The sequence below is a fragment of the Cyrtonyx montezumae genome, unplaced genomic scaffold (assembly GCF_038088225.1).
Source record: "Cyrtonyx montezumae isolate F1298 unplaced genomic scaffold, pur_monq_1.0 scaffold_8, whole genome shotgun sequence".
NCBI classification, from domain to species: domain Eukaryota; kingdom Metazoa; phylum Chordata; class Aves; order Galliformes; family Odontophoridae; genus Cyrtonyx; species Cyrtonyx montezumae.
In genome coordinates, this window is record NW_027072089.1 from 96,854,708 (window position 1) to 96,876,269 (window position 21,562).

A 21,562-nucleotide genomic window follows, 5' to 3' on the forward strand; every position below is an offset into this window, starting at 1 on the left:
TAGTATGTATTTTGTCAGTATGTCCCCTGGCATCTCTTATATGTTCTTTGAAGGAGAAATGCCATTCCAGCTCACCTGCAGTGAAATGGATCCCTATATGCTACCCTGAACTGAGAAAAGTGAAGGGTTAGATGAAGGATAAACCTGTAAGACCCTCAGGCCCTGTGTTTTCTGTGTTGCAGCTGTCACCTTTTGGTGCAGCCCTTGGGAGCTGCAGTGCAGACTGTTGCACTTGTCTGCTGGTGAGGGAACCTGGTCTTCAGACAGTTTTCAGACTGGAGGAGAAGGAGGTGCAAATGAAAAAAAAATCAAGAGTTTTTGATCTAGATCTTAGAGAGTGAAGCTTGGGAGTGTTTGTTGGGTGTCAATTCAGAAACTGCCACTAAATTTCTTAGGTATTCAACTGTGAGTAATAACTTGCAACAACATGTAGATCTTCTCGTAACTTTTCATATGTTATACTTCAGACTCTTTACATTTTTGCCTGAAACAGGACCATGTATTTTTAGAGACTTCTGGCATCACTTGGAATATGTTGCTTTTATTCTGCTTTGGGATAAATACAAATTCAGTTTAATTCTGTATTGCAGTAGCCAGCTATGGAACCATTACTGCTCTTGAAAAACTGATTTGATTTCTTTTAAGCAAAAAGACATTAAGTTGGTTAACCCATTACAAAAGAATAATTTCATGTATGTGACTTGTAGCGTGAACTTACTGGCCTAGACATGATCTATCTGTACTGTAAGGAGTCATAGAATCATAGAATACCCTGTATTGGTAGAGACCCTTATGAATCATTGAGTCCAACTCCTGGCTCCACACAGGACCACCCAAAACTCAGCCCATATGGATGAGAACATTGTCCAGACACTTCCTGAACTCTTGTCAAGCTCAGTGCCATGACAACTGCCCTGGGAAACCTGTTCCATCAGGAACGAAGATAATGATGTGCATAGAAGTCCATGACTTTGCATATCATGTATGTTTTCGCATACGGTGACCCCTTGCATTTAAATTGTCAGGCTATTGTACTAACCATGTTAAATGAATAGCTTTGCGGTTCATTTGAAGCGACACAGCAGCTTTTAGGGCTCCTGCATGAGAGGCAGAGCCACTTGCCTCGTCTATGCCAGCCTTGTGGCAGCGCGCTATGCTGACCCGCAGGTGGCAGTAGCGATTTGGCAGAAAAGACTCCGACCCAAACTAGCGAGAAGCGCTGGTGGTTCTTTATTGTTTTGTTTTGTTTTGATTTTGCTTTAATTTGGTCGTTAGAGAGCTTTTAGCCTTTTAGGCAAAGAATCCCTTGCAAAGGGAAAACTGCACCTGCTCAAGAACTACCTGAACTTGCCTGTTGTTGAAGTTGCTGTTTTCCTTAGTGCTCTGTGTGGTGTCACCATGTGAAGGTGTCACCTAGAGTTGTGTGGCTAGTGAAAATGTTCTCCCTCTCAAATACAGGGTGAGGGAGTACTGTTTAAAAAGTAGGATCTGAGAATTCCATAGGCATTCAAAATTCAAGCTTTTTATTCTGTTCCAGCTATCAGAACTTGTAAGAGGGGAAACTTTTTTTTTTTTTTCCTGGCAAGAATGATCATGATAAAGTCAGTTTTCATATTCCTCTTCCACTTATCTGTTTTTTTTTTGTTTTTTTTTTTTTCCTCGAGTTCAATAATGCAAAATTATGACAAACTGAAGGGAAAAACAATGCTTTTCTTAAGGGAAAAAAAGAAAGCAGAACAAAAAAACGCAGCACAAATTATGTTATAATTGCATTATATTTCTGAGTGACCTCTTCAGAATGTCAAACATACAAATTTTACCTTTGTGATGTAAAATTGAAAACAATTTTTTAAAAAGGTAACAATTTTTGGAGTTAAATGGAAGACCAAGAGATACCCAAAGATCATTGGTAGCAGTCACTAAATCGCATCAGTGATACTTCGAACATTCAGCTAATGGCCTGATTTCAGTGTGTTCAATGAGAGAGTAGGCTTTGGACGTTTACTCAAATTATTTCATGTTAGAAAGCTCTTAGTTTACTGCAAGTAATCTGGTCTTTTAGCATTTCATCAACTACTTCACACAGTTATAGAGAAAGTGGTCTCAAATCATAGACTTCGGAAAAATTATTTTTTCCAAAAGCACTAAACGCAAAAGTGCAATTGTAATTTTGCTATTGCACACAATAAATGACTTTAGAGGATGATAAAATGAGAATTGCATTTAAAATGCTTGAGCACAATTCAGGAATTATTTTCCTAGTACTGTGGTTTATAAATAATACATTATCAACAAAGGACTGAAAGTTGTACTGCAGAACATTTTGTATTCTGAAATTATTGTTATGAGAATTATCAACGCTAAAGACAGCTCCTGAAATTGGAGTACAAGTTTTAATTGAAGTTATAAATAGTTTATACAGTAGATACTGTAAGTAACCAGACTTTGTGCATACCTTAGCTTGTCCTCCAAGGAGATCTTCAGAGAAGCTGAATCCATAATTCTAAGGCAACTGTTTGAGTGCTCAATTTTGGTACGATATAACTGGAAACACGCAAAGCATTTTAATTTCTTTAAAAATTGTTGTCAGCAATTTGTTTAGTAAGAGAAGACCTATAGAAAACATATGCCATTATTATTACCCAGAATCCAGTAAAGATAATTTTTTTTCAAATGATTACCATATGTGAGTAGGAGTCGCTTTGTACTGTAAAGTTATTTTAGATACCAGAATAATTTGTTTCGTAGTTTGAGTTCCTCACTGTTAAAATGTCCCCTTAGATTTGCTATTACTTTGACTAGTGTGTGATATATAGTTTAAAAAAAAAATAAAAAAGAAAGAAAAAAAGGTTTATAATAAACGAAATTTAACAAGTAATTGAAATTCCACATTGCGTATAGAATGTGCCAAATAAATAATGGCATTTGCAGGCATATTGCATGAGTGCAGTAGCTGTGGGGAAACTACCATAAAACTGTGAAATACACTCCCCCTCCCCTTGCCATCTTTAACCACTGTTATAAAGCCTTGAGAAAATAAAGTAATCTTGACTGGCTGACGAACACTCCAGCAGAGAAATTAACATCTTATAAATCATATGTTACAACTGGTTAGCCATATTTCTCTTACTGTTTCTATTGATGTACAAATTCATGAATAACATTTAACAGGGAATGTTTTTTGAAAAAAGCTTTTTATGATATTTGCACGTTTCATGTTGAACAATCTTTTTAGGACCCAGCAGAACAGTAATTGAAGGAAAGGAAAATAAGCCTTTTTAATGCTGCTTTCTTAAAATAATGCTTTTGTCTCTGAGCTAGTGCAAAATTAAAGGACATCATGGCTAACATGAAGATTGGTTGAAATGAAATGTGCATTCTGTAATAGATTTTTTTTTTTTTTTGCTGACACAAACTTCATATCATTAAGGAAACCTTGATTTGTACAGGAAAATCACCTAATTGATTTGAGCTGATTTTATTTGGTAGACTGATTATCTGCAGATGACTGCTAATCTCAAAGATATATGAGGGACTGTATTTACCAACTGTTTTTGAATGTATTATGTCATCAAAGATTTATTTCTAACAATGCAGCTGTATTTCTTCAGGTTCTTTGATTCACATTCAGATGTCCTCACGGAGATTTCCTTATCTTAATGGATTCAGAGCCTCGGGAAGTACATTTTAAAATGTTGCTGTTGTGTTCAGGTGTCAGAGTTCTCTTTCTTCGCTTATGACTGAGTTCATATTGAACTATCTGAGTAGTTACTGAAACAATTTTAGACACTATTTTTTGTAATCGATTAGAGTATTTTGTAGCATGGAAGCTTCATCTATTCTCATCTTCTTCAACAGTACTCCTTCTTGAAGACTTCTCTGCACCATGGCCAATATGGCAAAGTTCTTTGCAAATACTTGGCATGCATTAGTTGAAGTCCTATGTGTTAGGTGTCTTTTGCATACCTTATAAAGGCTGAGATAGGACTTGAGTGTTTACAATGATCTGTCCCCTTGCATTGTTTGTATGAAGAACCCAGAATTATCCCAGAGTGTTTGTTCCATGTGCCAACTATACTGTACAGGAAATATTCAATCAGCTAGAGACCAGGACTAGTACTTAGTCCTCCTTCCTCTTACTCTGTATAGAGAATTTTCAATTTGTCAGAAATAATTTTGCAAACTCCAAAGACTACAAGTCGCAAACAGGCCATCACGCATGCAGGACAGCTTGCAGCATGCAGGTGCTAGATATGTAAGCTGTAAAAGCAACATTATCTTCCAATTTTTCTTTTTCCTTAAAGTATTTGTTAGGGTAGACTTTGGATTCTCAACTTTAATGGTACTCACAAAGGCAGACTTCTATTAGTTTGCTTAGTTTTTGTATTGGATGTTAGAATTTAAAAATTAAAAATTAAGAATATAGCTGGAAGGTTCCTGTGGCAGTAGGGGCAGTATTTCACAGTATTCCCAAAAGAGAAGACTGTATTTAAGAGAAGTCTATATGATAAGGGAAGCTGTTTGTTTCAAGTCTCTACTATGTGTATTCTATTCCAGAAGGCTCTTTAGTTTTTATGTTGCATCTGCAGAAAGAGACAAACTCAGGAAGGATTCTTATTGTTAAAAACAAAATCAAAACAACCTCAATTTCCAGAATTTCTTAACTGAGGTAAGCACTATATAGATGAATCCTCAGGTCTATATGCAGTTTTAACTGTACAGAGTTAGAGTGATCTCAACTGCAATTGAGTTATTTCCAGAATGTTTGAAGAATCCTGAAACCAGCACTTGCATAATGGCCTTAGCATTCTGTAAAAAAACGTTTTGGATTGTCCAGTGAAACCATCAATTAACAAAATTAATCAGTGTCACCTGATTTGACTTCATAATTACTTCACTCTGGAAAACTTTGGAATGAGATTTCCTATTTGTGTATACTGGATCCATGTTCAAGCCACAACAGAAAAACAGATTGAATTTCATTTTCTTTTTATTTTTAGAAAAACTACCCTTTTTTTAGTGAGGACTTTACTAGAGGAAATGCTTGAATGACGTCAGTTTATAATGATTAAAATACTTTTTGTTATTTCTTTACAAATTATGGCATGAACATTTATATAAGAAATGTTTTACATGCATCTAATTAGTGACATAATACACTAGGCTTTCTTCACAAAATTAGCTTCACTATGTTACAAATAAAATGAAAGTTAACTTTCTCCTATTTTTTGCTGTTATTATCCTTACTAGTTTTTACTGTTTCAAGCTGAGGGAAATGTTCGTGTTACTCTCAGTTATGCGGTAATTTTTTAAACACCTTTTCAGGTGCTTTGTGTGCATGGTACTAAATCAGATAAACAAAATATGAGTGGAATTTTGGAGATTAAAGTTCACAGAAGTAGTGTTCCCTGGAGAGAAAGTAGACTAGGATGTAGCTAATAAAATAATCATCTTTAACGTTCCAGTGCATTGTAAGGGATCCAAATGGTCTCCATTCAGATCCATGTGGGCTCCTTTCAGAAGGTCACTGCAGGGAGGAGCCAGCCAGGGTTTGGAGTCAGCACAGTAGTTGCAGTAGCAGCCAGAGAATGGTAAAGGGGTGCTACTGATAACATCAGAGTACTTAACTGCTGTCGTCATTGTGAATGTTTTCCATCAACCACTGATTTGTTCTATATGCATACTTTCCCTTAATTGTTTTTTTATTTGCTTGTTTGGGTAATTCGTCTTCCTGCATACCAACCTGAATATCCATCCTTAGAGGGGAAAAAAAAAAGTAACAATTTGTTGAAAAAAAAAATGATTACAACACTACTTTCTATTTAGCTTATTTGTTTTGGTCCTTTCCTTTGCTTGTCTTTTTTGAAGAGAGATGTCTAGAGGATACTTAACTAATCTTCTAGCGCCTAGTGGTCCATAAGTGGTTGCAAAAAAAGTATTAATAAATGCATCTAAAGTAAAGGATGAATGTTGTTTTATCTTGGTCAAATAATTTTGTAAAACCAGGAAGTCTTATTATATTTCTACGTAACCTTTAGGATAAGCATAAATTCATTGTTACAGTTGCTCCAGTGATTCTTTACAGTTTCTTAATGAGGCTTATTTTTTGTGCAGAGATCTGAAAGGTGTTATAATTACTCTGAGTGACAACGGACATCTGCAGTGTTCCTACCTTGGTACTGATCCTTCGATCTTCCAGGCTCCTAGAGTTGATTCTAAGGAAATAAACTACGAAGAATTTAATGCGGAAATGAAGAAGCTTCAGAAAATCATCAAGGAAGCCACAATAACACAAGGTTTGCTTCTCCCATTTATTTAGTTGTACTTACTTTAACTAACTGTATTTCGTTTGATTGGTGAAGTATTTAGTTTTCTTTCTCTTTTCATAATGCCTATTGGAAGTTAGAAGATTTATGTGCTCAATTGCATGTGAGCAAAAATTTAGAGGAAAAAGACTGACAGTGCATATACTACCCAAAGGCAAGAAAACGTAAGTAATTTCCCAAACAGTCTGGTGTACCTGTCAGGCTTTAGAGAGAAGGGAAGTACTCACAAATTCTGTTTAATTATTTTGAATTTTTTCTTAAACATTATGCAATTAATAAGGGATGATTTGTGTTATAAACAGCTTTTCTTTTGTCTTTTTCAAAAGTGATTGTATTTGAAGAATATAGGAAAGGACATTAAAAGTGTAATTATGATCAAGGTAAATGCTGTAATTTGTACATATTGCATATACTAGGCACAGACTCACCCTAGTGCAGTGGTCACATCATTAAGCCTGCTAGACTTCAGGAAGCATTTGGATGGTGCTCTTGGCCTTAGGATTTGAATTTTGGGTGATCCTGCTTGGAAGCTAGCAGTTGGACTCTGAGAATCCTTGTGGGTTCCTTTCAACTCAGGATATTCTATGATTCTAATGATTTGTAGTGAGCTTGTTCAAATAGCAACATGATTTTTTACAAAGGTCCTTCAAATTTTGTGTTTTATAACTGTTATAAGCAGTGGATCTTACTTGTGCAGGGAATTTAAAGCATGCAATTTTACAGGAAATTGTGACAAAAATCTTAGACAAATAGAACCACTTAAAATCTCTTTCTGCTGATAGTTAGCTGTTCTTAATATGCCTTGAAGAAATAGTTGCAGTTTTCTTTGTTGAAATTCCCTAGAAAATGGGATGAAATTTGTAAGCTGAAGTTATGAGCTCGGTTGTATAACTCAAAGATTTTTTTTGTAATTGCATATAACTTTTTCTGTTACTGACATAATAGACTAATATAAATGTTCTATTTTTTTATTTTTAATTTAACAAACCCAGTTTTTTAAACATTAACATGTGTAAAATTTCATTGTTTTTACCACAGCCTATTTAATAAATATTTGACTGTTTCATCTGGCTATTATAACCAAACGAAAGACAAGCGAGGTGAATACACCTGTTTCTGAAGTGAATAAACTTCTGTTTATTTGTCTTAAAAAATTGTGTAGAGAAAATAATCACATAAGTGTCCTTTACAACTTTCTCTAGTAAGCATGTGATAGTATGAGATTGGCTTGTTTTCTATGGATATTACTCTTTTACTTTCCTATTTTGCTCTTAATTTTTTCGTTCCTCAAGGCCTTTCTAGTCTGATTTAAGGTTTAAGGTGTTTTAGGAATGCTTTCTTCATTGTGGAGATATGCTCTAAAGAGATTTTGCTGTGATTTAACTGGATGTAAAATCTGTTAGAAAGCCTCTCCTACAAGAAAAACCTTTCACTTGATTATGAAGAATGCCTTTCAGTTTGGGATTATTTTGCTTTGTCTCATTTTGACTATTTTAGATCTTTAGCTGACTTAAAATAACTGTTAATCATGGCAAGTTGATTACAGAATACCTTTGAAAACTGTTCACCATTCAGTTTTTCTAAACATGATCTTTAAAATGAGTGATTGATTTTTCTGTCTTGTGGATTCACGTGGGAAAGCAAGAGCTGGTGTTGTTTTGAAAACACCTACCCTTACATGGAAATAATTTTTCTTTGTTTCATTTTGACTTCCAAAAATGGAAGTCACTTAGAATTAGGTCATCATATAAAAAATGTAGAGCAGCTATTTCCATAAATAAGTCGTGTATTTCTGTTCAGTGCTGACCATTAAACTGTTGAACTTTAGTTATTTTATATGTTTTGGAGGAGGTTTTACATTACAAACTGAAGAAAAATTTAAAAACCTTTCTTTTGTTAGCTGTTAAGCTAACGTAAATCTAGTGATATTAACATCAACTTGGTTGACTGAAGTGATTAACCATAGATGTTTGACTCAGTTTAATAGTAAGAAAGAGATGAAGATGTTACGTAAACTTTGGTTGTATTGTCTGTCCTATTTCTAATAGAAAGATGACGATATGACAGAAATTGCATCAGACTTTGCTGAAAGAGAAATGGATAAACAGGGTTAGAAAAGGAAGATAGGAAGATTTACTTTTATCCAAACAAGTAAAAGGGACTTTGCTGTGTTATGTGCAGAAGGCAGAACCAGTTGTGTGCAACTGGTATCACTAATAGGTGATGCTAGAGAAATATGCTTTGATTTTACTTTTCTATTTCCTGTATTAATTAAAAAGAAGCTTTTCCATGGGGCATAAGAAAAGGAAAACTTAATTTCTCTAGTTTTCTCAATAGAGTCTTTTCCCTTGACTTTCCTGTTAAAAAAGAGAAATAAGATGCTATTTTTGGGACCTTACATATAATAAAATTCTTGCAGCTTTCTGAATGTGCTTATTTATCCAATTAATATGTTTATGTCACCTTTACATTAAGTTTTCCTGCTGTTTGTTTTTTCAGAGAATATGAATTTTCTGTTTTTTTGTTTTGTTTTGTTTTGTTTTGTTTTACCAATACATTTAGTTCTGTGAGATAAAAGTATATTCCAGGAAGACACAAATACCTTAAAGCTGGACCTTTCTCCCTCCTTTTTTCTCCTTTCTTCCTGTACTCACTTAGAAAAGTTTATATAACTTTTTGCAATATTTAAATGCCTTATTTTTAATTCTTATAAAACCACACATAAATAATTTTGTATTGTGGATATAAATGAGTCTGTAGCATTCTTTACCTTATATGTTAACATTCTTCAAATTAATCAGGTAACATACTGTAGTAAAGCCCCATATAACATACAAGCTTTCTTAAAACCTTTTACACAGATGAATTTCTGAAATATGTTTTAGTGACACTATGCTATTGGACAGAGTTTTTCTTCCTAGCTTCTTCGTCATGAAATTATTTACATCAAAGTATACCGTATGTGAGATGTGTGTATTTTGAGGACAGGATACTTTATTGTGTACTATTGTACTTTATGGTGTACTGTTGTATGTAACTGTCTGTGTGGAGGGCGGGGGGAGCAAAACCAAGGACATATAGTTTTCCTGGGACTGCTGAAGATCATAGATAGCATGAGTAAAATCCTGTCTTGAGTATATATAAATCTATTTTTTTAAATCCATAAATCATAAATCTAGAATATAATCCAGGCTTAGGCTGTCTATAGAAATCTTAAAAAACAAAACAAACAAAAAAAAAACAACCAAAAACCCTGGTGCTTCCTTTATTCAGGCATTGTTGACAGTGTGTTTAGAAATGTAGGTGTATATTTGTCGAAGGAGAGCTTATTGATTTTTATCTTGTTTTCTTTCAGATATTTTGCCCCAGTCTGAAAAACACAGAGATCTAATTGTCACTGCAGAAGTTTCACCAGACTTGGATGCAGAATCTGTATGTACATGTATAAAAATAAATGACAACCCTTTTTGGCAAGCCTTTTTTGCTCCTATTTGCAAGCAGTGCTATCTGACATGCTTCTCTGTATTTGCAAATGTGTTGTTAATGGATGTTAACTTGCTTTATAGCAGATGATTAGAGATGACTTTCTGATGCTGTAGAGTTCTGTCAGATTTTCCTATTACAAATCAGATCATTGGGTGAGAGAAGTAAAAGTAATGAGAAAATAAGTCAATAACTATAGATATTTATCTAATGTGCTATATAAATAATAAAATAACATGATATACTAGGTTATTATAGTTCACAGCTGCCTGTAGGGTAAGTGGATGTAAGTTGTATACTTCCACTTCTTAGGTTTGAAAACAGCAATGAAATGTGAGGTATTTTTTGTAAGAGAATTGTGTATATCATAGCCATCATGTTTATAAATTTAATACTTAAAATGCACGAGCAATCACATGTTATTCATACTTTAATGAAGAAATATACCATTTAAGACTGCTTGCACTCATGCTTGCTGTTTGAGGTAATGTTGTCTTTTGCACTTGTTTCTGATCTATTTCACAGCTTATGATACAGCATAAGCCTTAGATCTTTATAAAAATAGCTGAAACATCTGAAATAGAGATTACTGTTTATTTGTTTATATTTATGGAACTGTGCTTCTGCATAGTGTCCAGTTGTCTATTAAAAACCTGTTTCTGTTGGTCATTTTAATTTGAGTAATTAAATTACTTTATCTTTTTGGTGACTTTTACGATTCTTGGCTAAGCAAAAGTAAGTGATGAAAAATTTTCTTAGAATCTGGAATAATTTTGAATTATTGAGAACTGTTGAAGCAGTTAATAATGGGGGGGAACAGTAGTAGTAGTAGTAGTCACCCTCTGGATCTTTTAAAGATACAATCTGCTGTCACTCAGTGATGCATTGTAACACGTAATCTCTGGCAATGTGTCATTCACTATTATCTGGTGTAGTAGCCTAGCTAGAATTTATTGATATACAAATTTAGGAGAGTTTATATTGTTGGTTAAAGTTTTTCACGTGAGCTTTTCAGGAAATGGTCATTGCACCATAAAATAAGTAACTGATTGTTTCTAGACACTGATTTCTGCAGAAACAATTTTCATGACTATCTACCATTTTAAAAATACACAAGGAATTGCTTTTTAATACTTTTAGAAGTCTATTTGATAGCTATATTTAAAGTCTATTACTACTGCTGCTGTTGCTATTATTTGATAGAGACGTCTTTATAATATGGCCTAGCACTTGCCTGTGGAAAAGATTAGTTGGTGAGAAAAAAGTCAGTGAGACATGATATTGGCTAACTGTCATAATCTTTCAAGACTTAAGATTGTCAGGCCTGCAGAATGCTATAATGTACTCATTTGCCCAACCTTCCAGATGCAGGTGGTCTGCTTTGGATATGAGTAACTCAATACACTGAATGAACTACAACCTTAAATCTTTATTTATTATATCTTAGTTTCTTGTACTGAAGAGTTTTCTGGATACTCCTTCAGTAACCATTTATAAATGAAAAAAATATTAAGACTTGTCATAGACAAGGATGAGTAAAGCAAATGTGAGAACAATTTTAGGCCTTCTACAAGCTTGCAAATACTATTTCTCTCATGTGAAGAGATTTAAACTGTGAACTGGTAGGAGCAGAGTATTTAATGTGATCTTCGAAGTGCAGCCTCTGATTCAGGAAGTCACAACTGTTTATTTTATGGTATGAATACAGTATACCAGGACAAGGATCAGTCTCTTGGCATTCATGCTATTGTTTTAGGATCAATCACAGGTAACTGTCAGAGTTGGTTCACTTGATAAGCCAGTAGTCTAACCCAACATGAAAGTCTCTGAGTTTTTACAATGAAGAAAAGTATACAATGCACAAATGAAATTCCTACTTCTAGAACACAGAGAGAACCTGCCACCTTCCTGATTTCTTAGGAGCGTTGCATATGTGAAGTTTATATTGCCATTTTAAGGTGAAAAAGTGAACAGATAAACCACATCAGATTTATTACTGTTATCATTTTGAAAACATTGCTCCCATCACGAGAGAATAAATTCATGCTGGGAATTTGGTATTACAGCAGAAGTGAGGTATTTCTTTAAAACAAACTGGTTTAAACAAGTAGGAAAACTTCTTAAACTGTTGACATGGCGCTGCTGCAGAATTAAATCTGTGCATAAAACAAGCTATTAAAACAGACTGCAGTGCCAAGATGAATTTTGCATTAGATGAAATTACCTAATGAAATAGAAATAAGCATGAGTAACAAATGTCTGACAATTTCTTTTGAAGTACAAAATATATTTATGATTATAGGATTGCATGCTGTATGCTATGATTTTGTAATACATGCTATGATATGTATATAATACATTGGTAGATCAGAAGCCATGTTTCCCTAATAAGTAACAGGAGGAATTTCCAAAATTTAAATAAATACACAGAAAAAAGAAACATTCCAAGCAAAATAGTTTCAAATATTCATATATACTTCATAGTGTATTAGTTCCTTATATAAACAATATTCATGAACTTTTGCTATCCTTTTTGCAGGCAATTTCAAACAGGCTTTATGTTTTCACGAGCTTGGAAATGTATTTTGTGTATTTAGTCTGTCATCAGAATGATAAGTCCTTTACAGTTAATTCCTTGTTTACTGAATTGATGATAGGAAAGTAATATTACATTTATTGTGTTCACTCGTTCATGTGTAATACTGAATTTACTGTTTTCATCTTTTTCTTCCCAGCAAGCCATTGACAGTGAGGTAAAAGCAGAGGTAGTACCATCAGTCACAGTAAAGGTACTATGCCTAACTCAAACCGTAGCAAATAGTAGTGACTAATTTTAGAGAACTTGTAGTGCTTTCTGTGTATTTCACTTATATTATGGAAATGAGTAGAATTTGAAATGCTTCTGTGTACATATTTCTCTTTTCCCTCATATGACACGTGTTAACCTTGCAAGAATTCTGTTGAAGTTAGAAGTGTATGTATTTTTATTTGTGATAGATTTATCAAGAAGCTATCACAAAAAGAGAAAAAAAATACTGGAGTGAAAGGAAGTTGTTTTAGAAATAATAAGAAGCAGATAAATATTTATTTGCTCAAAACACAAGGATTGTGACTTCCAGCTGCCTTTTTAGTTGTCAATAAGCAAGAGTAGACTTTCATTTGTAAAAACAATTTTACAACTTTTGTTAGCACAAAAATAGCCAGGACAACCTGAAAATTGACATAATTGCTCTCTTCCCTGAGGACTGTTACCTCTGGTTATAACAAAGTGTGAGTGTTTGTACAAACGTGTGTGTGTGCAAGTGTAGTTGCTTCTCAGTATTGCTTGGGATATTTTTATTTTTTGAATTTGAGAAGCTCTTATAGGATTACTAATGGAAGAATACTGGGGGTTTGTTTTTGAGAAGTTCTGACTTGAGTGAAAAGTTTAGAGTTTAACTGAGCTAGTTATTGAAGAGAACTTCCTTACGTAAATGTATCTTGATTGTACTTAGCTCAGCATCTTTCTCTTCATTTTCAAATTATAATATGAGGAAGGATAAAAACTTAGTTCTGATCAAGTCAGTGTTGGTTTTGCTATGAAAACTCAACAGTTCCACTGAATTGTATTTGGCAGCTGATTAGCCTATTTGTGAATATAGGGCTACCTTAAAATACATAATGTAAATAGTCTTCAGATAAGTATGAATTTATCAAACCACAAAGTGCAGTTCCTTCAGAAAAAAAATTAATGAAACTAGATGCTTTTGGCAAAATGTACAGTAAAAGTGGATTCTTTTCACTTCAGGTTTCTATATGCATCAGAAAGCCAAACAGAATTGAGCAGGCTCTTGAACTGTAGTTGAATGCCTTGACTCATTTGGAGGATTGGGATTTAGGTAGGAAAGATGTAGTCAGACAGAGGGTCACAGCACGGAGTATGTTGGCAACTCTGTGTGGTTTATAGCCCTTTCATGCCTTAAAGAGGCTGTTGAAGATCTGACTTCGTAAAATAACCATATGTATTACACTTGGTGCTCCCACTGGAAAATGTGTAGGTATTGCCTAAATTACATTTGAAATGACCAATTTGGGTATAGTAGCTGCTTTTGAAAGTTGATAAATAGTCAGACAATTAGCTTGCGTTGAATTTTTTGTGGTTGCAGTCAGCAGATCTGGCATTGCCCAGCTTGTTGGCTTAAAGGTAATGCAAGTGGGTTTACACAGCTGCATTCATTGAATTACATTGGATCTGAAACAGTTCAGAGCTGAGGGCAAGAACGGCTTTTTAAAACTGTATGCCCCTCTTTTGGGGCTGAGGCAAAGAGCAGATAATCTCCAAAAGCAATTTGTGAAGAACATTATTTCGTTTTAAAGTTATTTACTGTTATAAAGTTTTGCAGTAACTTCAAATGTCACTGTCTTAATCAGAAATTTTCTGAGATGTGCAGTCTCGTGTCTGTATGTATTTGGTGTATTTTTCATAAGAACTGCAAGTCTATTGATTTCTTCTTTACTGTTTCTTTTATGAAAATTCTGTTTTCAGAAAGTGGAGCTGTTTACTTGATGTATGTACAGAGCTCCATGTGATCCTTCCTAGTTTTATGTGATACCATATGAAACAGATTGTACGAAACTTAACTCTGAAATTATTCAGAAAACTGTTAACTGTTCTCAGTAGTTAGAGGAAATAATTTCTTAGATTAGCTTTGCTTTCATTTATTTATTTATTTTGCTTTAGTTATCTGAAAGAAACATTTTTTTACAGTAAAATAAATGTAAATGAAGTTTGCAAAATGTTAACACATTATAACTAGGAATTTGTCATTAGATTTCCTTTGGTTAAAGTTACTAAGAATGCGAAAAAGCTTTTTGCTGCATTTTTTGTTTTTTACTGCATGCTATTATTGTTTTCTTTTTTCTCGTTCGTGAGTAAATAAGAATTGTAAAAATTGTTTCTGTGGTTGAAACTTGAAGTAATTAAAAATTGCTGAAGAAGTTGTTGCAGGGTTGTATAGTCTTTTTTCTTTTTATGTTGTTGTGTTAGTTTTCTGCTATACTGAAATCAGTTTCTTGTTTGATTTAAATAATTCTGTTTTACTTGCTCTAGGTAACAATACAGAGCAGAGTGACTGCCCAGAAACCATACCTGGCAGTATGTGTACAAGCTCCATTAGCAGTGACCTGTGACCAGTTCATCTTTAATGATTTAGGTAAGTTATTGTAATACTGCTACAGCTATGGTATCATATTACATTTTCTGAGGATGTTTGAAAGCAGTAGTTAAGCCTCTATCAAGTGAATCATTGCAGATAACTGCAGTGCAGGCAGTTACAAATATACCTTATGTACACTGCAGCATCTTTCTTCTGTTTACAGAGGATGACAAAAAAGTGTATAGGAATGGAGTTGCTTCCATGATTTACAGTATGATATGTGGAAGGTGAGAAGAGGCAGGGTGACAGTTTAATGATGGAGAGAGAAAATCAGTTTATTATCTGATATTTTTACTGGGGGAATTTTCTTTTGCTGGCAATTCTGTCTATGTAGAATGGCATTGGTGAATCAAAGCAGAGACAGAAAGCTTGAGCTGTTTGCCAGCCTAGCACAACTTATTAACATTTGGTGATTCTTCCAATAAAATTCCAGGTAGGATAGCTTTGAAGAAGCTTTGTAAATGGGGCTGAAGAATGGAGAAGTGTGTCCTGCTGCCTCAGCTGGGACCTGTTTTGGACTGAAATGTGTATTACTTGCACTGTTGAAAGGGAGCATAACTGACTCCTGTTCTAATCTGAAAGTACAGTTCTTACATTTCCTTAACGTGTGACAGGAACAAAGGGCTGATTGCTTTGTAGGATACTAAAATTGCCATATAAAATAAATTTGCTATGGAGTTTTCTAACTTGATTGTAATTTGTTAAGGGATTGGATAAAGGTGAATGAATGAAAATGACTATCCTAATTTCATGGTCCATTTTTTGAAATGCTGAAACTTGTGTTGCTTTCATGTGGATGCTTCTATTATTTGATTTAATTTTGTAGGGGTTTTTAAATTTTTTTTTCTAATTTTTTAGAACCAGGGTCATCTGAAACTGTAGTCCTGTCTGTCTTTTTGAAGGGAAATTTTCCTCCGTCAGAATTAGAAGGAAATTGTGTGTTTTCATGCAATGCACCAACAGGTAAGCCTCTAAAGATTACAATTTTTTTAAGGTCTTTTCTTTATGTGTTTCTTGTGAGCTTTCTCTTGAAAAGATTTAAAGGCAGATAATAATAGAAGAAATAATCACGTACCAGACAGCAAGAGGAAATGTAGAGAGGAATAGCTGCATGCATCAGTACAGGTTATGGGCTGACCTGCTGGAAAAGGGGCTCTGCAGAAGAACAACTTAGGGGTCTCGGTGGATACGAGCCAGCAGTATGTCCTTGTGGCCAAAATAGCCAATGGTATTCTGGGGTGCATTAAAAAGACTATGGACATCAGGTCAAAGGAGGAGATCCTTCCTCTCTGCTCTGCTTTGGTGAGGCTACATCTGGAATATTCTGTCGAGTTCTGGGCCCCTGAGTTCAAGAAAGACAGGGAACTTCTAGAGAAAATCCAGTGAAGGGCAACAAAAATATTTAGGGTCTTAGAGCATCTCCCATAGAAGGAAAAGAGAGAGCTGGGACTGTTCAGAATCTCATTGTCATTTATTTATTTATTTAGTCAAATCATCAAGTTATGTCAACAGTTTTATATGTGTAAAATCATTATCTTATGGCTCAAGAAGCAGCTTTACCAGCTTTTTCCCCTGCCTAATCAATTTGCTTCTGTTCTGCTCTTTAAGGGACCACCTCTTGGAGTGAGAAGTTAATTACATCTTTATGACTGTTCAGCCTTCTGGGGCTGCCAACAAACGTGACAATAACTGCCTCCCTACACAGGAAGAAAATAAGCATTGGGAGTGATTATTCCTCACTTCCCTTTTAACAGCAGCTCAACATATTCATTCTAAACAAATGAAGTGACTCAAAAGAATAGAAATTAAGTCATTCTATTTTACAATGATTCTGTTGGTAGAGTATGTAAATTTACCTTGCTATCTGTAACTGAAAACTAGTTTACTTAGTTTAGTACACTCAGCCTCGGGACTCTGTGTTAGGCCACATGAAAAACTGTATTTATGCAGGGCTTCCAAGTTAAGTGCAGCATAGACCAGGTTAAGCATTCTGTTCTTTCTTCACTTTGCAGTGCTAGGCTTTGTATCCGCTCCTCCTCCCATGTTGTGCTCATACAATAAGAAATTATTACTCAGCCAGATTTGCTGATTTGGCTCATTGCACAAGCATAGAGCTCTGCCAGCACTAAGGGGAGGGTAACATGGAGTCAGCTAGCATCAAAGAAATGCACATTATCCTATGTATGCTCTTTTATTTAAGCATCGCTTCTCACTTGAAACATGGTATTTATGACAATAGTCTAGGTTGTGTGTCAACTATTAAAATGTTTATCTCCTAGACAAGAAAGAAGCTCATGTTTTTTTAAGAACTTGATTATCTTGTTAGATTAGGTATGAAGATGTGGGCAGAGGACGGGAAGGAAAAGGATAATCCTCCTTTTTTCTTGAGAGCCTACACAAATGGCTTGTACTATTCCATCTGCCTATTTTGTGACTCTCAGACAGGTTATGCCTTGTGAATGACTTGCTGTGTAACTTCATAAGCGTCCAATTTAAAGTGATGTGGCTTTAGACAGCTGCAACTGCACAGGTAGTCTCCTCTTGAGTATCTCGGATCCTCTGATTCTGAAAGTATGCTTTGTGTTTTGCTGGTTTTGTGTCTGTGATTTTGCTTTCCAAGATTAGAAGTGTTGTTTAAGTGTGGTTTTTTTTTTTAATTTCTAAATGAATGTATTATTATTTCATTCTGATGATATTAGTTACACCTCTGGTATTTAGTTATTGGGACCAATTTTGCAAGCAGGAAAGTAAAGAAACCTTCCATCTTAAATATGTTTGTTGATATACAATTAAAAAAATCCCCAGAAGGCATGACATCTAACAAAATAAGTGAAGAAAATAAATAATAATAATAAAAATCTTTAGTGATAGAATTGATATACCTTCTAAATAAAAGGGCTTAAATGTTAAGATCTTGCTAAAATTTTGGATGTTCATTTAAATTGTTAAGCTGGAATATTTCTGTTCAATTACATAAAAAAGCAGTGTTTAGTACAAGGCAAAGAAATCCTTAAGAAATATGCTAGTACACAAAAATTGAGTGCCTTTGTGACTTTATTTTATCTGAATGGGGACTTATTCTTCTTTTTTAACATACCATGTTTGTGGCCAAATCAGTCTTAAGTGCATCTCTGTGGGATTCATACAGCTGAATGTTAATATGAGTCACTCAGCTGGATTGAATTGTGCTATTGATGAATGTGGTCTCATGTCTGTTTATTTTTTCCTTTGGCTAGTACTAGGTTTTTATGTATTGTCTACTTAAGAATCATTTATTTTAAGCATGTTATTACATTTTCTTTTCTTATTAGAGTAGCATCTTATGGTTCTTTTTATTTATTTTTTCTCTTTTGTGCTATTGCTGGTTAAATGGTAGAGCTCAATCCTGAAGGTAAGTGAATGGGAAAATCATATGTGAATGGTCTCATGAGTGAGCATATACTGAATAAGGCAGATCTGGAAGTGAGCTATTAGATTACCTAATATTTCTATAAGCTTTTCTGCTTTCCTTGGTTAGATGGTGCTACAGAAGTGTGAACATTGGAGAAATTTGAAAGTAAATGAGACATAGAAATAAGAAAAAATATTCATGGGAAAAGACAATCTAGTAAGGATATTTGCTGAAATATGTCACAACTTAGCATATATAGCATATAGAGATTTTACAATATATTAAATACCTTATGCATTGAGATTAAAAATGGAAAACACAATTGTATGGTCCTTCAGTATTGTATTTCTAGCTATTTATTCATTCCTTCACTAAGAACTCATTGGGTAGCCAAATTACAGCTTTTTTATTTGGGGGGGAAACTAAAACAGTCATTAAGGATTTGTAGCTAACTCTATGCTATTTGGATAGAACAGCTCTGAGAGCGATGACACTAACATCCATTCATTCTGATTCCTTTTAGAAATCTAATTTTCTAAAAATCTAAAGGCAACTTTACAACTGGTGCAACCAGTACTAAACTTAAATTTCATTGTGATAGATAGATGTAAATGGGCTAAAAAGAAGAGAAGATAGTTTTGCAATGTAGTTGAGTACATGCATTGGATAGTTACAGTCACTTACTAACTCAAAGAAATATGTACATAATTAAACTAAGTCAAAGAAATATGTACATAATTAAACACAAATTCACCCACATCTGAGGGAAAATAAAGTTGTTTGTTGTGGATTTAGAGATAACAAAGTATTTCTTCAGTTTGCAGTTTTCTCTTAAAAATAAGTATGCTTAATTGTGTGTATGTGTAAGTTTTGTCTTTCAATATGGATGCTCCAGTGAGCACACCAAGAGAAATGGAAAGGTAGATAACTGCGTCAACAGATCTCTTCCTCTTTGGTTTTGCATTTTTGAGGGGTTCTACCAGAAATAGTTTCTTTAACCATCTCAATAAAGTGCTTTTGTGAAAAATAGCTTTCACCCTATGGTACGTTTTTGCTCTTTTAAGTAATTAAAAAACTATACTGTAAAAATAAAGTGAATAAAAAAATATTTAAAATAGGTGTATATAAATTCAAAGGGTGACTTTCTAAAACTGAAGATTATCTTTTTTAAGAAATTTGTTCTCCATATGAAACCTTTCAGATGCTGTGGAGCACAGTGAATCTCCCTGGCAAAATTTGTTTAGGTTACTGTGAGGTACACTGGAATAAACTCATCAATACCAGAGAAGGCATGGATTTTCTATGTATTTAACATTCTATATTAGAGATCTGAACTTGAATTCTCTTTTTACTCTGTGCAGATGATTTGTTATTGACTGATTAAGACTGAATAAAGTAGTTTGAAAACTTGTATGTAACTGTTTTGTTAGATTGTAAGTGCATAGTATGAATTATTTCAAATAATACTATTGTTGTGAGCTAACCTTTTACGAAATTTCTGTTGCTTTTCAGTTTTACTTCTGTATACGGCAGGAGTAATCTGAAAAAAAAACCAAAAAAACAACTCAGGCTCTTTTCAAGTTATTTTCTTTTTCATTATTACCGTACTAAAATTGTGTATCATTACATATATCCAGCTCTGAATGAAGTGAAATCCATTACTAGAGCTAGTATTGAACAACTGAAGAAGTTCTGTTTCCACAATTGTTGCCATTTTGATTCTTCTTTCCACCATTTAAAATTACTCTTGCAGACCTAATGAACATTGTATTTCAATTGAATGTAAGATTATTAATCTGTGGCGATAAATTTTCTTAAAGTTCTTTGGTTTGGTTTCCTATGTACATGGTTGTTTTGAACTCATCAACTAGAAATCTCCATAGCCAGATACTATTTGATTTCATTTTAATTTGAATTTAGTTTTAATTTTAATTATGAAAGATTTTTCAATATTTCAGAGAGGCAGACTCCTAATGTGCTGTCTAGGAGAAGTTGCATTGAAATGAGAAGAACATTATTTAAATACTAAAACATTTCAAAATCCTTTTTGGCTGCTTTTGTTGCTAAATTTTTCCTGTTGTCTCTGAGTTTAATAGTAAGATGTTTATATAATGTTGTCATCAAGAAAATATTTTAATTATTTTTTCCATTTGACTGTGAAGATATGTTTCAGTGAATCATTCTGAAAGGTTGTGGATTTATTTTCAAGTATTTTTCAGGAATTTTCCTTGGAACCTAGGGTTATTCTAATTTTGGGACTTGTGTTTTCTGCAGTTTCTACACTGATTTTTTTTTTTTTAATAAGCATCTGCTAATTAGCTACTTGGAGGCATTATTAGCCAGCCAGAAGAACTAATGAACTGTTAACTGACAGCCAGCAGGGTGAATCTCAGCTTTCTAGTAACAACCTCTCTTTCCTCAAGACAAATCCTTGCAGTACTTTTTCTTTGCAAGAGATCTGTGAAGTGGCAAACAAACAGAAGAATGTCAGTAAAAAAGGTTGCTATAGATGTCAGTTAAACAGCTAAGCTATTTTTTATATAGTAGACTCCTCAGCTTACGTGACTGACAGCCTGTGTACCCTTTAGTTTTATGATTCTTCTGTCCTGGTATGATCGATGACATTAAATTAGAATAAGTTTAAAGACAGTATATTGTGTTCAATTCTGCTGGAGTGAGTGTTGGGGGTTAGTGTTTTAATTTTTTTGTGAAATAATGAGGGATTGTTGTTACAATATTAGTGCTATTTTCAGTAAGGTCTCTATAATGATATCTCTACTTGAACAAAATAATGTTTATTAGCTGCTCCATCAAAAACATCCCACTCAAAATTACCACACAGACTGTCTGAACAGAAGAGCAAGCATTCCATATTTCATGGCCCCTAGCATTTTCATCTTTCACATAGAAAATACTGTGCATCATCTGATGTGCCAACCATTTTAGATAATGCTTATATTTGTACAAATCTGACTCATTCTAATGAATATGTTTGTTCGTGTTGAAAAGTCCTCTTCTTGCACTGTTCTGATAAAATTACATGTTTTATGAGTTGAATGATACCATCTAATGTAACCCTGAGTCATAACTCAATATTTAAGCAAGTAGGGGCTAAACTGATTCATTAGGATTGTTATTCAATAAATCCAGATCTATTATTAGTTGTG

General features: G+C 34.0%; 1 protein-coding gene across 1 annotated transcript in view; it reads left to right on the forward strand.

The window, feature by feature from the left end:
* BBS9 (Bardet-Biedl syndrome 9) overlaps positions 1 to 21,562 on the forward strand; it is a 278,937-nt gene that overhangs the window by 48,054 nt on the left and 209,321 nt on the right. Inside the window, exons 10-14 of the mRNA XM_065752711.1 lie at positions 6,115 to 6,296; positions 9,682 to 9,758; positions 12,545 to 12,598; positions 14,899 to 15,001; positions 15,863 to 15,967. Of these exons, the coding sequence (XP_065608783.1) occupies positions 6,115 to 6,296; positions 9,682 to 9,758; positions 12,545 to 12,598; positions 14,899 to 15,001; positions 15,863 to 15,967 (521 nt within the window). The remainder of the gene's footprint in view (positions 1 to 6,114; positions 6,297 to 9,681; positions 9,759 to 12,544; positions 12,599 to 14,898; positions 15,002 to 15,862; positions 15,968 to 21,562) is intronic.